We start from the raw sequence: 20,085 nt of genomic DNA, 5'->3' as shown, positions 1-20,085 counted from the left end.
TTTGAAATGTATTCTTACATGGAGAGCCTTATTTTACTCGGGAAGAGAACCGATTAGAAGGTTCAAGCAAGCATAGAAGAGTAAGACTGGACCCAAACTACCTACTCGAAACATGCTTTGCTCAAGTTGGTTTAACTTTATATATTTATGTCTTTTTGTTTTTACTGATCATGACACTATAAACAGCTAAATTAACTGTCTTTTTGATGAATTTTATGATACCTATGTATCTAAAAATTTGGTATTGTTGGTTCGTGTTATGACTTAATCTGCGTGTCTTGATGAAAATTACGGCCTGTCTATTTATTCGAGGGGATGTGTGAAATGACTGCAAAGCGGTTAGTTTCTATAATGATTTAAAAAATGATACGACTCTTTTCTCCAAGTTGATTGTTTTAGATCATGTTCATATAGGACCATTGGTTTTAAAATTAAAAAAATTGTTGTTCATGGCTTTTATGTAGAACACAATGAGCAATTTAAGGAATTAACGGTTTCTGATGCATTAGTCCTCTCTGAAAAATTCTTCATTCATTAATTGTGTGGCCGATCACTTGTTACATATATTATGGAAGCATGATAAGCAGTCCTATCATGGTTATAGGGTGAATTTTTTTATTTTAGTGAAAAGTATGGTGGAGAACAATCTTGGAGCATTGTAATTACTACTCATGACTGGTTCGTGGAGAATAAATTTAGGGAGAATCTGCTTTGGTGCATAAAAGAACTAGTAGTGCTTTCTTTGAAGGTGTGGCAACCTGGTGAACTTTTAGTTATTATGAGTCCTTTAGATTGTGGCAACCTGGTGAACTTTTAGCTTTTAAATCTGATATTGTTCGTTCATGTTATGGTTTGATTTGATTTGTGTGTCTTGATGAAAATTGGGGTCGTCTATTTATTCCAGAGGATGTGTGTGAAATGACTGCAAAATGATTAGGATTGTGTCTTTGGTTCTCATTCGTGCTCGACTGTGTTGTCCATTGGATTGTTTATAGAACAAAATGAGTAATTCATAGAAATAATGGTTTCTGATGCATTAGTCCTTTGAATATACTGTGATGAAATTAAATTTGTTCATAGTAATTCTTCTATTAATCGCGTAAAATGTTCCATTTGGGTGATGAAAGAGTGTGGTGTATCAGAATCTTGGACGTTTAGCATAGATTTATAAAATCATGGCGATATGAATTGGTAGTTCTTTCTAATTTTGTGATTGGCATTTTAACGAATGATTTCAGTTATCCCTGGAGCTATAGCATTACTACCTTACGGGACGTCAAAAACGACTTCAATGTTTTCTATGCTGTGTGTGTGTCCTTACTTTATGCTTGTATGATTTTGGTTGAAAGTGTTTTGATGGCAGTAGCAAGTATTGTCCTCAATTTTCTTATGAGCATTGTAGCTGGAGCTGCCCTGCAAGGTCTTATGCTTAGTGTTGTACAAAAACCGAAACAAGCCGTTTAACTGAACCAAATTAAACCTAAGTTAGATGCTTGGTTCAGTGGATACGGTTCAGTTCGGTTACAAACCATGAAATAGTTTGGTTTGGTTTTGGTTTTGGTTTTAACCATACTTCATTTTGGTTTTATTTTGGATATTTCACATATTTTCATTTGATAGATTTTGGTAAGTTTCAGGCAAAATCATCGATCCACAACCTTAATCATGCAATGAGGTGATGGCTTTTTTAGGTCGCCAAATGATCTTCCAAAACCATATGCCCTTTATACTTTATTTCTTTTCACGGTATGCATTTCTAGAATTGTTCAAGAATGAGTTTAGGTGGATTTGGATTGGAGCCAAATTGATCGTAGAATTTGTTGGATTTGATATGATTCTTACAATCTATGAATTTCACATTCTATTTTATTATTTTTGAGAGAAAAAGAGAGCTTTATTAAGTAGGGAATAATAGTTACAAGCTCATTGACCGGGAAAGGAATTTCACCGTCAAAATTACGAGATCTACCATAGAAAATACCCCATTTTGCAAGGGCATGGACAACATTGCCATTTCTACGAATATGCTGAAACACTAGAGCCCTATCTCTAGCAATTTTCATGCAATCGTCCATGATAAGTTGAACATTGTCAATTGCTGAGTCCGGCTGTTGGAGACGATGGACAACTGAGAGGGCATCAGATTCCACAATCTCTCCTCAGGGAGCTGTGCATAACAAACTTAACAATTTAACCTAATTGACCTAATTAATTATTTAACTAATAGTTAACCTAATAATAATTTAAAAATTTAATTAAACAACTATAATTATCCTGATTAATTAATAAACCCATATCATTATAAATTAATAAATTAATTAACTTAACAAATTAACCTAAAATAACAAAATCACCTATTTAAACAATTAATTAACCTAATTAACTTAACCTAATTAAACAATCTATTTAACCTGATTAAACAATTAATAAAAATTAAACCTAATTAATCACTCAATCTAATATACTAACAATTTAACATAAATTAATCTAAATATAAAATTAACAAATTAATTAAAAAATTTACCTAATTAAGCTAATTAATATTTAATCTAATAAATAAGTTAACAAAACAATTAAAAAAATTACTTAACTGACGGCAGCGAGAGGCGGCTACGTATGGAGGTGGTGGCAGCCGGAATAAGAGAAAATAGAGAAAAAGGGGGAATCACCCGTCGAAAAAAGGGGAAGGGGAAGGGGGGATCGCTGGTCAACAAAAGGGGGACGCCAGAACAATCGTCGGTCAAAAAAATTTGTAAACTGACAGAATGAGGAAGAAGAGAAACTGCGCTTTTCTTTTAGGTTTAAATCTAGCGACAAATATCGAATTCCGTCGTTAAAATTAAACCTATATGAAACGCAACATTTAAGGTCCCATGCGTATTAACAACAAGATATCACATTCCGTTGCTAATATTTAGCGACAAACATATCTGGAACCTGAAAGTGAAACGTTGCATTTCAATCCCGGCCAGCTAAATTTGGTTAAAAACTCGGCGCCAAACTTTCCCTCCAAGCTCCCGTCAACTTAGCGACAGATTCACGGCGATCTACCTGTCGCTAAAACTGTGTTGCGGCGGATTTGGCGACGGTCTATCCGTCGCTAAAACTACATTGCGACAGATTGGAATCTGTCACCAACTTCGTTCGCAAAATAGCGATATTAGCGACGGATACCAAGTCCGTCACAAATGTTCGTCGCTAAATCACTGTATTCTAGTAGTAGTGTATTATCCCTTCGGGGACATCCGATAAAATTAGCAGTGGTATATTATTCACCGGGTAAAGTATATTTTTCAAAAGGGATTTGAAAACTGCAATTGTTTTTCAAAAGATTAAAATATAAACAAATATTAAAAATAAAAAATTATTTATTTGATTGTCAAATAGAAGAACAGAATTGTTAAAGTATAATTTGTTATTTAAAATCATAAAATCTGAATATATTTTTTTTGATCTTATGCTTGTTAATGTGTAGGGAGTGAATGAATATTTTTTAGTGAAAAAAATGAAAGATAGAAAATAGTAGAATACATGATTAATTTAGGGCATAATTACTTAAAAAAATTCAATCTTGAAACAATTTTTCGTTTATGCCCTGACCTAGGAAAAAGTTTATTTGTACCCTTTTTTTGATTTTTTATTTTCAATTGTACCCTAAAATTTAATTAATTAAAGGATGAAAACATTAAAAATAATTAAATAGAAAGGTTACATCATCTTTTTTCTATTTGAAAAAATACAAATAAGTTAAAAAATGAAGGATTATTTTAAATTTTTTCTATATAAAAAAGGCCTAATTACTTAAAAAAAAACCCCCATTTTGTAAAATTTTTTCGTTTATACCCTGACCTAGAAAAAAATTCATTTGTACCCTTTTTTTTATTTTTCATTTTCATCTCTACCCTAAAGAGCTAATTTGACCTTTTTTCATTTGGAAAATATTTAAAATTATCCTTTATATTTAGCTTATATTCTAATTAAACATTAATATTATTAATCATTTATAATGTTTTCATCCTTTAATTAATTTAATTATCAAAAAAATTAAATTTTAGAGTAGAGATGAAAACGAAAAATAAAAAAAAGGGAACAAATGAACTTTTTCCTACGTGAGGGTATAAACGAAAAAATGTTATAAGGTGGGGTTTTTTTAAGTAATTAGGCCTATAAAAAAGTTTAATTTAGTGCTTTAGGGTAGAGTTGAAAATGAAAAATCAAAAAAGGGTACAAATGAACTTTTTCTAGGTCATAGTATAAACGAAAAAATATTATAAAGTGGAGGTTTTTTAAGTAATTAGGCCTTAATTGAGTGACATGCAGCCATAATTGTGATGTGCACCATGCACCAAATAGCAAAAAATAAGCATTCATGAGGCAGGCGATTCAAACCTTTTTTTGTTGAATATATATAATCACATCTCAGAGCAGCATGTGATTCTCTGTCAATTTCCTCTTCTTTTTCTTTTTCTTCTTCTTCTTCCTCTTCCTCTGTGGCATGGTCCATTTTTTGAAGTGGTAGTTAAAAATGGGGATATTAAATTTCCTGAGTCACTCAAGTCTCATGAAATTTTAAAAAGGTCACTAAAATCAATTTTTTTACAAACTAGTCACTGAACTATACCTTTTGTTATAAAAATATTTTATTGTTACGAAAAGAACACTAAAATTTTCGTGAATTACAAAAAAGTCATTGAATTATACCTTTTTTGAAAAAAAAGTCAATGAACTATGTTCCTTTTTGTAATTTTGGCTTGCCACATAAGCAAAAATGTTATGTTTTTACGTCGTTTTATATGGGTGAATCCTTTTGTAATAAAAGGTATATTTCAGTGACCATTTTGTAAGAAAATTGACTTTAGTGACCTTTTTGATATTTCCTGAGACTTGAGTGACCCAGAGAGTTTAATATCCTTTTAGTGCTTTGAACATTCTTCTCGTCACAAGTCTAAGGGAAAGAGCTCGATCATGTACACTCATAACTCTTGTTTCTTTTAAGGTATGCTTTTTTCCTCTATTCTCGTGATTGACCACCAACGAGGGTTGCTTTTTGAATTATGTAATACAAGGCGCCCTAGCCTATCTATAGTTTCCTCTTCTTATTCCTTGAGCTAACCAAAATGTTGTTTGGGAGCATCTCATCTGACAGCAACATGTAATGCATGGCTAAAAAAAACAAAGGCAAAATTTATACGGAGGCCCCTGTATTTTAACCGTTTTGTTCCAGAGGTCCCTATTCCAAAGTTTGTCACGTCCGGATCCTTGTACTTGTCAAAATCTTAATTTTCACACCCTTACATGGACAGAAGTTAACAAGTGAAACTCACTCTCCGTTAGTGAGAGTGTGAAAAGAAAAATACCTTGATATTTTTACTTTTAATCCCATAAATGAATATTTATAAAATTTAAGGACCCTAAGTGTATTTTTTTCTTTTATTTCACTTCATCTTCTTCACCAAATTACCATAAAAAATTACATCATTTTCTTCAAATCTCACAACTCAATTATGCTTTTTTTATGATTTCCTAATACCCATATTGACTGGATCAAACTCCTCCTCCTTTAAACCTAATTCCCTATTAAATCTTCAGAGTTTTCAATTCTCAAATTTCATCCAAATTCATCTAAAAACTGTTAAAGATCATTCATTTTTAGATGTTTTAGTACCAGATTGTTTTTTTGAATACTTAGATGGAAAACAAGCCTTTACTCCCATCTTACCTCAGTTTGAGGAAGAAACCACCGCCACTGCTGCCCCAACTATGGAGAAGACCACGTCGAATTGTTTGGCTATAGAGAGTGATGAATCGGCGCGATTGGCGCCCTTGTCGAGTAGAGATTGAGTTGTGGAGAGTATGTGGCTGGAATGTTTAATTTTTAATCTGAAAAGTTAGGGTTTGTTATCAAACTACGGGCATGGCAGCAGCTTTCTGAGCTTATTTCCTTCCCATCTCTTTCTGAATTATCAATTAACAATATTTAGTTTTGGATGATATGAAATTAGTATAGTTAATTTCTTCTCGATTCATCCGATTGTTGGTTTCCGATTGCTGATTTTCTTTGATTTTTTGTAACTATTTGTGTTCTGGGTTTTATTGCAGTTGTCATTCCATTAACTATAAAAATTGCAATAGTTTGTTGAATTATTGAGCATGATCAACTAAATACAATTGAAGAAATTATTGTTTGTTTTACATTATCAGTGCAAGTTGAATAAATTAAAGCAGTAGACGTCTTTATTTAAGTTTTGGCAAAAAAAATGGTGTTGGAAGGAACACAGAGATGGAGAAGAAGATGATGGTAAAATTATCATTTCATCATCAATATTTTTTTGTTTTACTAATTGTTTATTAATTATGATTTTGTATAAAATACTCTATAAAATTGTAATGCCACGTAGACCTCAACATATTAGTGGAATGCCACATCATATATTTCTGTTAACTAACGGAGAGTGAGTCTCACTTGCCAAGTTCCATCCATGTAAGGGTGTGAAAATTAAGATTTTGACAAGTAGAAGGATCCAGACGTGACAAACTTTAGAATAGGGACCTCTCGAACAAAACAGGTAAAGTACAGGGGCCTTCGCATGGGTTTTGCCAAAAACAAACAACTTTTCTAATTTATAAAGGTAACATCCAAAGCCTAGATCTCCAACATCCCAACAAACCAAACCCTAAAAACAAACACAAACTTAAGAGCCTTCTTAGTCCCTTCAGAAATACAAATCTGCTGCTGCTCCACCACACCTCCTTCAATATACAATTCTTCAAATAGATCCGCCAGGCGATTCGATCAGGTAAACAACTTTTTTACTGATGTGAATTTTTGAAAGAAGGAGAAATTAGTTGATCAAAAAGATGGTGTTGGTAGAAGAGAAATTATAAGTGAAGATTCCAACGGTTGATGAGTGTGTTAAGGACAAAGATAATAAAAATGATTGTTGCCTTGTAGGAAAACAAAGGTTCAACAGTGAATACGAATTCTAACTTTTGTGTATGGGCAGTGCACATGATGGCATTCATGATGCATATACGTTGAACTGAAATTCTCTTTGTCTTTCTTGATATATGTATTAATTGTCAAGATTCTCTTAAGTTGAAGCTTAATTAGTACTGTAATATACTAATAAGTTGTTGTGAAACTTAGTTGAAAAGGAATTTATGGTTTATAAATGACAAGTACAGAGATTATCAAAGTGTAGATGATACATGATATATCCATGAAAAGTTAATAAGAAAATCAAAGATAAAAATCTTAAATTTACTTAAGCTGTGTTAATTACTTACGCTTTGAATTTTAATCTGCAAAGATAAGAATCTCAGTGTCATAACAGCTAGGAACCATCAGATCATTGTAGTACTTAACATTGTGTTTATAATAGGAACAAGCCAGATGTGATCAAGGGAGGCATGGATTCATTTCGTAGACAAGTGCTAGACTTCTACACCCGTCTGGTAAGCTATTAGACTTCCGATTCTGAATACATGCAATCTTTTTTCTATTATACTAGTACATTACTATGGTGTTCAGCGTTGCATATGTAAGATGTCTAAACTAGTTTACATTATGCAGGGAACCAAGGTGGTGGACGAATCTCATGATCGAAACATCACAGGTTTACACAAGTGCGTTGCATATATTTGTGAATCTACTCCGGACTTGGATAAATCTAGTGTAAGTTACATGTATTTACATGTGAAAGTGTGTGCATATGCTTATCTGTTTCTGCTAACCAGAAGCATATGCTAAGATGTTGTTGGTCTTGGAATGGGTGGTGTCGGAAAAATATTTTTTATTGTTTTGGATCATGTTTGGAGTGAGAATTATACGGACTGGGAGATTTTGCAGTTTGGGGTGCTCAAATGTCGATCCTTCCCCGGAATGGAACTTCTGCCTTCCACTCTCACATCACTTAAGATTTGGGATTTTCAAAATCTGAAAAATTTGGACTACACTCGGCTTCAGCACTTAACATCTCTTAGAGAAGTGGAAAATTGCAATTGTTCCCCAGCTCGTATCCTTGCTTCAACATGAGCTGCCTTCTAGAAAGATTATGAATGAAAAGGAGGAGTTGATTCTTTTGTGGATGGCTGAGGGTTTCTCGGTTGATTCGAGTGTTGATAAGGAAATTGAAGAGCTAGGTGAAGAGTACTTTCGTGATCTTGTATCGAGGTTACTTTTTCAACGATCGAGGTTTGTCGTTCGAGCTTCACTATGCATGATCTAATATATATATTTCCGTGAAATTTTGTTGTAGCCTGGATGGTAATGATTCAAGCAAGGTTACTAAAACAGAGATTCTCTGTCCCAATATCAGAGTGTATCCGAGCTGCCCAGTCGATCGAATACCTCAAGCATTTACGATATCTGGATCTCTCTACAGCATCAATTAAAAAGTTGCCTGAAGTTGTGACCATTTTGTATAATTTGCAAACACTAATCTTACATGAGTGCACACACTTTGTTGTATTGCCTAATACAATTGGAACTACATCTAACATCAAGAAGTTGGGAGAACTTCAGCATCTGCAAGATAAACTGTGAATTCCGAATCTTGAAAATATTATCGATGTTGAGGATTCTTCAGACGACGATCTAAAGGGTGAAGCATCTTAAGGAGTTGGAGCTGAAATGGAACAATGGTCCGAATAATTCTGATGATTAACCAAATGACAGAGATGTCATTGAGATATTACAGCCTTATCAAAATATTGAATGTCTATCTATTGTTGGTTATAGAGGCAAAGCATTCGTGTTGGGTAGGAGCTGATTCATTCTCAAACGTAGTGTCGTTAAAGCTCAGTGGATGCAAAAACTGTTTAAATTTGCCACCGCTTGGGCGGTTAGCATCTCTAGAGGATCTCGCAATTACAGAGTTTGGTGGAATCATGGTTGTTGGTCCTGAATTCTATGGAGGTTCTGTGTCCCAAACCAACCCATTTCGATCCCTCAAAATCTTGGAGTTTGAAAAGATGCCACAATTGCATGAATGGGTTTCTTTTGAAAGTGATGATGAAAATCGAGCTTTCCCCCTTCTCTAGGAACTTTACATCAGGGAATTTCCCAATCTGACTTCAGCACTGCTCCGCCACCTTCCTCCATTAGCAACACTTGAAGTTTATGTATGCCTGCAGCTGGTAGCTTCACTTCCGAGAGCTCCAGCCATCGTTATAATGAAGTTGCAAGACGACTTTCGCGATATTCTGTTCAAGAAGTTGCCTTTAGGTCTACAGTCTCATAGTTGACAAATTTGGACTACTTGGGCTTCAGCACCTAACATCTCTTAGAGGACTGGAAATTTGCAATCAGCTCGTGTTCTTGTCGGAACATGGGCTGCCTTCAACTCTTTTTTCGTTGTCGATCTTCCTGTGCCCTCTGCTTGAACAGAGGTATCAGAAAGATATAGGAAAAGATTGGAACAATATTTTTCATATTTCCCATGTTAAACTTAATTTTCACAAGATCATTTGAGTCAAGTTCTAGGTTTTGTTGATGTACTTTTTGTTATCAGGTTCTTGATTTAGATTCTCTAACTTGATCTATTTATGCTATTTGTTTTCAAGTCATGGTTTTGTCTTTTCAATCTTGTTTATGTTTTGAATATGCAGTTTACATAATCTTGAACAATCTTTAAATGGTGATTTATTTTGCAATACTTGTACTTTATTAGCTTTTAAAACAGTTATTTACAATATAGTGTTATGAATTTTTACATTGTAAAATTTAGTACAAATTGAGCGAAAAAACGACAACGAATAAGATAGGGGAGATTAGCCATGGAGTAGCTTTTCGATTCTTACTCTGTTTAATTTTGTAAATCAAAATAAGCGATTCTAAAAAATAATTGCAACAGTCATGCGCTCGTATTGTATCTTCTTGATCAGAAAGGGTTTAATTGTCGTTTCCAAGATCGAGAAATTTATCCGTTATATCATCCGCTGGCGCAGGAATAGCTTGCCAACCTGCATAAATGTGGATGAGAGCTTTCAATGACTCTGATGGTGGTTCTACTGTCCATGTCGGATAATACTCGCTTGGGTGGAATACACATTCTTCCCCGACTCCGGTTAATAAGCATGGTTGAGCTCCCTCAGAAATGCATCTCCTTCATATCTTACTAAGCTAGGCTGAGCTTCTTCCTTGACTGCTGCCTGCAAACCATTGAAATGTTTTACTCCAAAAATCAAAATGAACAGAGAAGTCGATTTTTTTTACTATTTCAAATCGAGCATAACTGAATTTGTCGGTGTTGTTCGGTTCAATAATTTTGTTTGGTTAGATTTTTGCATACCATGAATTAGAGATAAGGCGTATTGTACAAGGTTACACTACGCCTTACAGTATTGAAATCGATGAAAGTAAGACGATAAAAAATAAGATTACAGGACTGCTGATATAAGCTATTAAGAACTGCAGATGCAGCATTAGTTGAAAATGCAAAAGATAGGTTTGTGGTGAATTCAGGTCAGAGGTTAAATCCGGACAACCGACGAATTAGAAGTCAAGCCCGGACTGAGAAAAAATCTTAGATCCGCCACTGCTTAGATTCATCATACTGCAGTCTGAAATGATCATATTAACAGCTTAAAATAACCAACTCATTCAAGACCTGAGCCTGCAATTATCATATTGCAGCCTAAAGTTATCATATGTACTACTGTGACATGGTCACTATTTTTGGCTCAAGTTCTGCATCATTCTCCATTTAAACCTATAATTACTAATAATCACATTGCAGTCAAAGTTTCAAAATAGAGCTCTGAAGTAATTACAGCGGAAAAAGTTTACCTTTTCTGTGTAATATTCACAGGTTCTGCTTCATATATATTGCATTGAGAAAATATGTGATGAAATATAATAACTAAAATGAAAAAAGTCGAAACACTAACAGTTTGAGATTATGAACACATTATAATAACTATATACGGTGCAGATGTTTTACCTGGGATTCTATGCTTGCATAAATGGCATAAATTCCCAATTCCGAGTTTATTTAGTCTATAGATGAACTTTGTCAAATCTAAGGCGAGGTTGCGTTTGCCTTGTTCCGTAAAAGAAACATTGGCGAACTGACACCCGGATGCATCTATCGCCAATATGAGAGGGGTCTGCTCCAATAAGCATAGTCCTGTCATGCTCCGCAAAGTAACATCTGATGCAAAAAAGTGATAATTATAATCCAACATTTACAGGAATGGTGATATCCATGCTTTGTCTAGTGATATCAAGTCCTTGCGAAGGCTGCATCTACCTATCCAAATGTGTTCCGAGTTCGGCTTTATTTGAATACCATCAACATCATGCCCTCTACCGCCTTTTGAACTCGAGATTGCATATAGTTATATGCTCACATTCTTTAAGTCTTAAGCCCTTTCCTCTAAACTTTATCCTTTGCCCTCTACCATCTATTGTCCTATAAGGTGATACACTCAAGTATGAACTAAGATTAATGTTCGAAAACAGTCCATTGTGATTCTTTTCTCCTGCAACCCTCACAAAGTGATCCGAGACCATCATCTAAGCTATCGAAACATGAGCACTTAAAATCGACATGAGAATAAAAAAAAACAAGATAACAACCCTTATGCGGAACTATGTAGCACCGAAAGAGAAATATTGAAATTAAAAATGTTGAAATGAGTTATAAATTTGAAAAGTTTGGTTAATTTGGTTTCAATATGGTTATAAAATTTGTAAAGTTTGGTTAATTTGATTCAGTTTAATTTTCACGCCCCTAATTATGGCTAACACAGATGAATTTTAGCAATTTTAAATGGTAGAGGTATAATTTTGATAATAAATAGAAGCTCATAATCATGAGTGATATAATCAAAGTACGGTTGTATGTTGTTGATAGATGGTGGCAACTCCGACAAAAAAGCATTGTTTCTTATTATACCTTCAATTGCTTTTTGTAGTTCATAAGAAAAACCCAATTTTTCGGTTTGATTCAATTTTAGATATAAACTGTTTAATTATGCTCTAATATAAACCAAACTAAAATAACCAAGTCAAAAATTGACTAAATCGATCGGCTTGATTTGGCGGTTTAATTTGGTTTGGAAAAAAATAATTTTTCAAAATTTCAGTTTAAATTAGTTTTAGACAAATAAAATTTTGGTTCAGTTTGATTTTGAAAAAAAAATATCAAGTCAATGCTAATTGACCAAATCTGACTGTTCCATTTGGTTTAACTGTTTTTTTTTTTGGAAAAAAAAATAGTCCAATCCAGTTTTGAAAAAATGAATGTGTTTGGAATTGTTTTAAACAAAAATCGGTTTAACTCAGTTCAATTTGATTATATAAAAAATTATATTTATTAATTTGGTTCGATTTTATTTTACACATAAAAGATTAGTTAATTTGAGCCACTTCTCAATCACCTAGTTTGTTTAAGCATGATTTTCATATATAGGAGTATAATTGTATTTCAAATTCACTTTTTATCATTGAGGAACACAATAGAAATACAACTCTGGAATTGTTGTTCCATTTTTTTAAGAGGAAATTACACCATTTACCAAAAAAAATGAAAATAATTACAAAACTATATGTTGACTTTTTTCATTTATAAAAATATTAATAATATTTATAAAAGTACAAAAAAATAAAAAAAATATCAAATATACGGTGTATACTGTGGGTATAATGTCAGTATACTAATAAACTAACATTATATCAACATTATATCAATATTATATCAAAATTATACCGACATTATACATACTGAGATTTTATTAATACTAAATGAAAATTTACCAAAATTACATCAAATCGTATACTAAAAATTAAATTAATAATATACCAAAATTATACCAACAGTATACCAAAAGTGTACACATCTAAATATACTAAAATTTTATTATTACATCAACATCGCATACTAAATATTAACCTAACAATATACTAAAATTATACCAACAATATACAAATTCTCTGGTTCATTACCAACTATAGTGAAAAGTACATATAAAAAAAATATACATGTTATCAACTAGAAAATATATATAAAAAATTATAATCTATATACCGAAAATATACTGAAATTATACCAATAATAAACCAAATATTATTTTTATATTATCTGATTTATAGTTTTAGTATTCCAAAATTATATCATAATTATACCGACATTATACAAATCGTACTTTTGTAATTAATTTTCATTTTTTGGTACTTTTGTAATTAATTTTAAATCAGTCGTATTTTTGTAAATAAAAAAGGTTTACAAATACTGTTGTAAATATTTTTAAAATTTTAGGTACTTTTTTCATCGTCTCTTTTTTAAAAATCTAGGGACATGGTCATGTATTGTTCCTTCTAGCCCATCAGTTACACTTTATTCTTAGTATTTAGCATAGTCAGCAGTAATCAGGTTCCCAATCATTGTGTTTTACAAAAAAATACTTTACTATAATGTTAAGGGTTGGGTTTAGTGAACCCTTAGCCATTAGAGAATTAGAGTAGAATAAGGAAGAAGAAGAAGAATTATAGAGGATAAGATTTAGAGAGAGAAAGTAAGATAGAGATAAAGAATTTTCATATCATCAAAATCATCCGTTTTCCATACAATTCCTGCTTCTTATAAGCAATAAGATTTTAATCTGTTATAACTGATTTTACTAGCTAAAATTGACACGTGTATTGGTTGTTGCAGTACAAATAATCATGTTACCAAAAAGATACACAAACGTATCATAGAAGTTTGTGACATATAATGAGCAAAAAAGTCATAGTATATGAGATAGAAAAAATGATTCTTATACCTTGCACGTATCATGGAAGTTTAATGCCCTGTATAAATCATGTTATATATATGAGATAAAAGAAATGATTCTTATACCTTGCACGTAGCATAGAAGTTTAATGCCCTGTATAAATCATGTTATACACAAACGTATCATTCTATCACTACCCAAAGTAAACACAATCTATTTACTTTCACATTTTAATTTCACGAACAAAAAGAATTTTGCAGCCCCAAACATCATCTCGCCCTTTCAGTGTTAAAAAAGTTTTGCTTGCTAATTCTCAGAAATGCTTATTAGTCATTCCTTAGCGCACGAGTTATTTCCCAGGAAACGGTATCGGTCTCCAGGGTTAGACCGTGGAGACCATAACCTTCTCTCTTGCTATTTACTAATGCAACAATGAAGCTCTCATTCTCCAGTGAAGAAGGATACATAAACTGTTCGTCCTGCCAGTCAGTAAACAACATAGAAAGTTATATGTGGAAACTAACCTTTCCTACCCGGAAAAGGGGTGTGCATTTGGTCCAAACCAAGCCGAACTAAAATTTTAATATTTTAAAACTAAATCTAACCAATTTTATAAGGATTTAAAAAATTTAAACAGAACTAGGGTTTAATTTTCAGTTTGGTTAAGTTTGCACCAAAAGTGAGCTGAAATTTGTCAATTTAGTTCGGCTATTCCATTTTGCTCAGGTTTTTGCACACCCCCTACGAATATCAGCCTACAAGAGATTTCTTGTTGTTTAAAATTGATAGTTGGAAATATTTGTAAGGTCTCTGGAAGAAAAGAGCACTTGATTGCTACTCGATTTCAGAATATGGAAAACTAGTGATAAAAGCCATGCTGTTCTTACAATGGCATACCTCAGCATGGCAGTAAAGTAATACAAGTTATAGTGGACTTTAAAATGTTCAGATAAGCTAGGTTTGACATGCAACCCAGCTCGACTAAGCCACCCAGAAGCAAATGGGGCAAATGTCTAAACAATTTAGGACAAACAGAAAATGTAAAAATTAGCTTCTTATGGATTTTGATTTGGAGATAGTATTGCATTTAGCATTTCACAAATTTATCAAACTTCTTTTGGTTAAATATGATGTCATGAAGCTCAATGATTACCTCATGAAGCTCGTAGAAGTCATCCGCCGATATTTGCAGCAACTCTGATGCAGTTTGGCCTGTGCACCATGCAAACATCTTTGCACTCTTATCTGCGAGAGTGATTTTCAAGTGGAAAGTACGTACAACTTCATCATTACAATTGCTTTTACAGAAACTGCACTCCGTAAACCCATCAGGTTTCTGGATTGCAGCACGCCCACAAACAGAATGTGCATATCTTGTACTGACATGGCACTGATCAACTTGATCAAGCCGAACACGACAAATCTGCAAGGTTACTCATTGAAGACAAGAAAAATAGCAGTAGACATCAGAATATGAAAACAAGGATAAGTGTCAGCAACACTTAAAGATGAAGATTTCTAAAACTAAGTAAAGTAAAGGTAAAATGGATTTGGAAAGTTGACATAACTGCCACAATGACAGCATTAATTTGTTCATAGCTCATACGATTCTATGACATAAATACTAGAGTAGAAACGCTAGCTGTTTCAGGCTTCTATTAGGTAAGAGTGGGAGGTTTTCCTATTAGCAGACAAGCAATTGGTCACCAACCAGGCATAGATGCAATGGTTGAGCTGGTCCATGCACCTGATATTATGCCTTTTGTAACCCCAATGTTCTAAGTTAGCAAAATTTCATCATATATCGGGAAAAAAAACTATTCATCAAAAGCATATAGTAATGTCATTAACAGAGTAAAATAAACCAAGAAAATTAATGCCAAAATTAGGAAGAAACATACATATGTACAACTAGCATCACAGGATAGATCCGAAAGGCAAGATAATTGTTGAAGACAAGGTGAATTTAGCAAAGCTGGCAGGCAACTAAGGTTCACAAACAAAGCTCCAACTTCATTTTCAACCCATGAAACCTCAAGACTGCCAAGCAAATAAACAAGCATGAGCAGATATATCTAAAAAGGCAATGAACCTGACAGCAAAACAAAGGCTGAAACCATAGTGATCCAGGCTCAGTATTAATGGAAATGCAAAAATTGTTAAAGTATTATTTCCGACTGACCAACCATGCAATATACTGGGAAGAAGATGAACAACTGAACTGTTAGATATGCTTACATTTTTTGTTTTGTTTTGTAGCATGATAAACCAGATACATAGATAGTGTGACCAAGGCCCAATCTCCCCAGAGACCTGAGAAAAGGAAAAGAAAGATTAAATATACGTGCGAGAACATATGTACATATATGAGACAATAATTTGTGGAGGGAACAAATTAGACAGTTAAAAGAAATTATCATAGTTCATACCAAGATTTAGAGAAGTGCAGCTTTACCCGAATTTTTCCTGTTGAATCCTCAATCATTAAAAAGAAAATAGCTTCTTTGGTTTTTCTTTCACAGAAAATGTCTGTCACAACACCGTAGAGGCTGATGCTAGACATCTTATCATGAAGATCAATAACAAATGACTGCAAAACTTCAAACAAGTGAGAGACATTATCAGTAATCAATCAAATCTAAGATTAGCCAGAGCTAGCAAGTTTATACTGAAAGCTATGCATATTTTCATTGAAATATATGTTTAAGGACATTCCAATTACAAAGTTGAAATTTAGACTAGTTAGAATATAAGAGCAAATGAAAATGCCATGACCCGAGGCCCAATTTCTACACCTTTGTTTGCATGGAAAGCACCAATTTAAATTATAAAAATGTCTAAATTTAGTCGTAGAGTACCGTCACTAACAAATTCACAAAGTAATCACAATAACAATGTTTTGAAGACGCATCTATAAAGTTACTTAGGCGTTCGCACAAGTATCTCATATAGTTGTCAGATGAGTAAAGTTGGAGTTTGCAAATTTCCATGGATTTTCCCACTACTTTGCTGCCATACTCAAAGTTTAAGAATTATTTTCTGAAGCTAGTAGATTTGCAACTTTGTTCAATGAGCATGACATCAACTCTTGAGAGATATTGGGGAAAGGGGGCATATTTCAATGGAAACTGATTCATGGAGAATGTTGAAGAGACTCACTCGAAAAGGATAATTGGTGAAGTCAACGGATCCCTGAGAATTGCAGGGTAATGACACTTGTGAAACTTTAGGCCCTTGACTAGGATCCGAACTCATCAGTTTTGATCCTTGATATCGATTTTGTGTCAAGGCCACTTGCACCTGATAAACAATGTAAATTAGATGTGAAATCCACATTGTAAATGTCCAGAAGTTGACTAATTTACCATCAACCACTTACTTGCTCTTCATGTTGAGTGAAAGGCACCAAAAATAGTTGTGTTGCACTACCATATTCAAGACAAATTTCACTTGTTGTTTCAACACCACTCTCTTTGGAACTGGCAATATATGGTCTATCAAGTGCAAGCATACTTCCAATACTGCATGAAAATAGCGGCATAGCTCATAACTGTCAGTATAGAAGAAAGATAGCACCGGAAACATATACAATATAGACATAAGTTTACCTGAAAAGATTAGCTAGGACAGCCTGCTCACCCCATAAGAGAAATTTCAGGCGGACTTCATCATTGTCAACAAGAGTGATTTCTTTTCTCTGCACATTATCAAATACTCCTTTGACTTCCATTGACTCAATAGATTCAATCCTACAAATAGAATGAAATAAATTAATATTTTTAACAGTACTTTGATATATTTTCACGGCATTTAGTTAAAGTTTTCCACTTTGCAAAGAACCAGAAATTTGCCATCTGGAAATACATTTGACTGTCATCTAAACAAAGATACTCACAAATTACAAGACGCTATAATGTGAGACCAACAAAACTAAAATCTATTTCACAGCAGCTGGGCAAAAGGTTTAATGTTACAGGGAAAGACAAATAATTTACCTTGCATGTAATGAATAAGACTCTCCATTACTCGGCCCATTAAGAGAAATGGAAGAGAAGGTATCTGAACAAAATTGAGCTGCTATCAGCATGGCATCATCATCCTGGTCCTGCAACAGAGAAAAAGAACATAGTTTTTTCTCTGTCTATAGCATAATAAACAAATGCAAAAAGTTTAGCTCCTGTCTAGAATAATTACATCATCTAACAATAGCACAAGATATTCTGTAGGCAGAAGTCGGGTGCACCCAGATCCTTCTCTGGCAGTCCGCAGATAGCATCCTGTAAGCAAAACTTCCCTCCCCTTCTTCAAGATTCCACTACGAGGATCCATCAAGTCATAGTATCTACCACAAAAGAACCGGTACAAACTAAGCTTGCATCACAAAACCATAGCCTCATAGATGAAACAGCAATACATAAATTGCAGTTTTCATTAGCAAGCTTGAGAACATAGGAACACGTCATGTCTTACTTGTGAGCTTTTGGCCCACCAAAAGGGGAATGTTTGTCCAAATCCAATTCACTTAGTTAATTGACATCAAAACCAAATAGCACTAATAATGACTAATTCAAATACATATCATAATATTGCAGATCTAGAATGAGCTAATGAACTGATAACTATGGAGACAGTAATGAATTGACATCAAAACCAAATAGCACTAATAATGACTAATTCAAATACATAACATAAAATTGCAGATCTAGAATGAGCTAATGAACTTATAGCTATGGAGACAGTAATGAGATATATTTACCGTCGGTGAAGATAAAGTTCAATGGTATTGGAGCTCCAAAAATCACCCAAAGAAAGCATATAAATATTGGTACCTAAAGAAAAGGGGCAAATATAAAAACACATACACAATCATAACAGTGAGAAACAGTAAAAAAAAGTTTGAAACTAAATTTAAATAGGTTTTAAGTAACTACCAGGAAGAACAAAAGCATCAACGACAACAGCTTCCAAAACACTATTTAACGAAAGGAAATTCTTTTCGTAAATAGAATCAATTGTGACGGTATTAGGCAATTTAGTCCTCTTGTGATTCTTCTTCATTTGATTTACAATATCCGGCCTTCTCTTAGATGAGGATCCCGTTCTGCATTGTTCATTCCACGCCTGCAGCACATCATCAAAAACAAATCAATCAACTAGGTTTTATTTTTTCGAAAATCAAATCAAATCTTCATTAAGATAAATCCGATGTGTTGTTCAAAGACTGTTTAGCATTGTCAAAGCAGTTAATTAATTTTTCTTGTGTTCGTAAGGCGATCGCGAATCGGATTGTGCATGCTTTAGTGCAAAATGATGTCAGTTTTCTGGTCATCGGGATTGGTTTTTGAACATTTCTGAATATGTTATGATAAATGAATTAGGTTAAATAAGTGAATTTAAACAAAAAACGTAAATATATAAAATAAATTGCCTGAAAAAGATCGGAGAGGAGAATAGCAGGGGTGACTCCGCTCGAATATGAGGTGCAAGTTTTGAGTAGTCGAGACGCTATCCAGCTCCACCCGGGGCCGCTGTCTCCTTCATCTTGTTGAGTGGGAGATAACACGGAGGTAGCGTAATCGACGAATGAAAGAAATGGATCTTCTGATTCCTCTATTTTCATGGCTGCAATGCTCCAACCCTAACTCTCTCTCGCTCTAACTCAAGTTCTAGATAGGCTCTTCAATGGAGGGAAATGAATTAATTCTACAGTCTTTTTGTTTTGTTTTTGCCGCCGATTCCTTTGAATGGCAAAATCTTTTCTATTTTCATTTTCCAAAAACAAGAAAATCTCCTAATCCACTAAAAAATAGTGTTAATTTCCTATACTATACTATTTTTTATTTTATTTAATTTTACATTATTTTTTTGATTTTTTTTACGAAAAATATCTTCTTTTTTTTAAATTTCACAAATTCTTTTTATCATTTTTTACTAAATATTTTCTTTTTATATAGATTTTTCTTGTAATTTCTTTTATTTTTTATCATGTTTTTTAGTGTGATTATAGTATATTATAATATATTTATTGTGTTTTTTTAGTGTAATTATGGTATTTTTATAGTGTAATGGTAGTTTACATATAGTGTATTTATGTCATTTTTGCAGTGTTTTTTATGGTGTAAACCATAAACACTGCAAATACATTATAAACACTGCAAATGCACCATGGATATATTTAAAAAACGGCACAATTACACCAAAAAACATAGATATACCGAAATATACCATAAATACACTACAAATACACTATAACATAAATATAATATACAATCACTGCAAATGCACCAAATTCGTTCTTTACAAAATCAATAACATAAATAAAAAAAATTATGAATAAGAAAAAGACAAAATAATTATATGAATAAT

The 20,085-nt window shown here is 33.2% G+C and overlaps 1 protein-coding gene, 1 long non-coding RNA gene and 1 pseudogene across 2 annotated transcripts; 1 reads left to right on the top strand and 2 right to left on the bottom strand.

Moving 5' to 3' along the window:
• The first annotated feature begins 6,640 nt into the window (after window positions 1–6,640).
• LOC126680122 (uncharacterized) lies at window positions 6,641–9,628 on the top strand. Its single transcript, XR_007641056.2, has 3 exons — window positions 6,641–6,797; window positions 7,383–7,455; window positions 7,574–9,628. It is a non-coding gene; the product is annotated as an uncharacterized LOC126680122 (long non-coding RNA).
• A 1,321-nt stretch (window positions 9,629–10,949) lies between these two features.
• On the bottom strand, window positions 10,950–13,452 carry LOC126681585 (probable pectate lyase 4; annotated as a pseudogene).
• A 412-nt stretch (window positions 13,453–13,864) lies between these two features.
• Window positions 13,865–19,501, bottom strand: LOC126683404 (uncharacterized). Its single transcript, XM_050379281.2, has 13 exons — window positions 19,148–19,501; window positions 18,651–18,840; window positions 18,476–18,548; window positions 17,914–18,061; window positions 17,715–17,824; window positions 17,328–17,468; window positions 17,099–17,240; window positions 16,879–17,019; window positions 16,149–16,309; window positions 15,958–16,032; window positions 15,621–15,759; window positions 14,873–15,142; window positions 13,865–14,198 (listed from the first exon to the last, which is right to left on the bottom strand). The coding sequence occupies exons 1-13, from the start codon at window positions 19,337–19,339 to the stop codon at window positions 14,046–14,048; spliced, it is 1,935 nt and encodes a 644-aa protein (XP_050235238.1). The 5' UTR covers window positions 19,340–19,501; the 3' UTR covers window positions 13,865–14,045.
• Between the last annotated feature and the right edge of the window lie 584 nt (window positions 19,502–20,085).

The sequence above is a fragment of the Mercurialis annua genome, linkage group LG5 (assembly GCF_937616625.2).
Source record: "Mercurialis annua linkage group LG5, ddMerAnnu1.2, whole genome shotgun sequence".
Lineage (NCBI taxonomy): Eukaryota > Viridiplantae > Streptophyta > Magnoliopsida > Malpighiales > Euphorbiaceae > Mercurialis > Mercurialis annua.
This window is presented reverse-complemented; position numbering and strand designations above follow the sequence as displayed.

Coding starts and splice junctions, on each gene's coding strand:
- LOC126683404 (XM_050379281.2), bottom strand. CDS start 19,339: ATGAAAATAGAGGAATCAGAAGATCCATTTCTTTCATTCGTCGATTAC. Junction 16,310..16,878: donor TCACCAATTATCCTTTTCGA/GTGAGTCTCTTC, acceptor GAAGTTTTGCAG/TCATTTGTTATTGATCTTCA. Junction 16,033..16,148: donor CTGCACTTCTCTAAATCTTG/GTATGAACTATG, acceptor TCCTTTTCTCAG/GTCTCTGGGGAGATTGGGCC.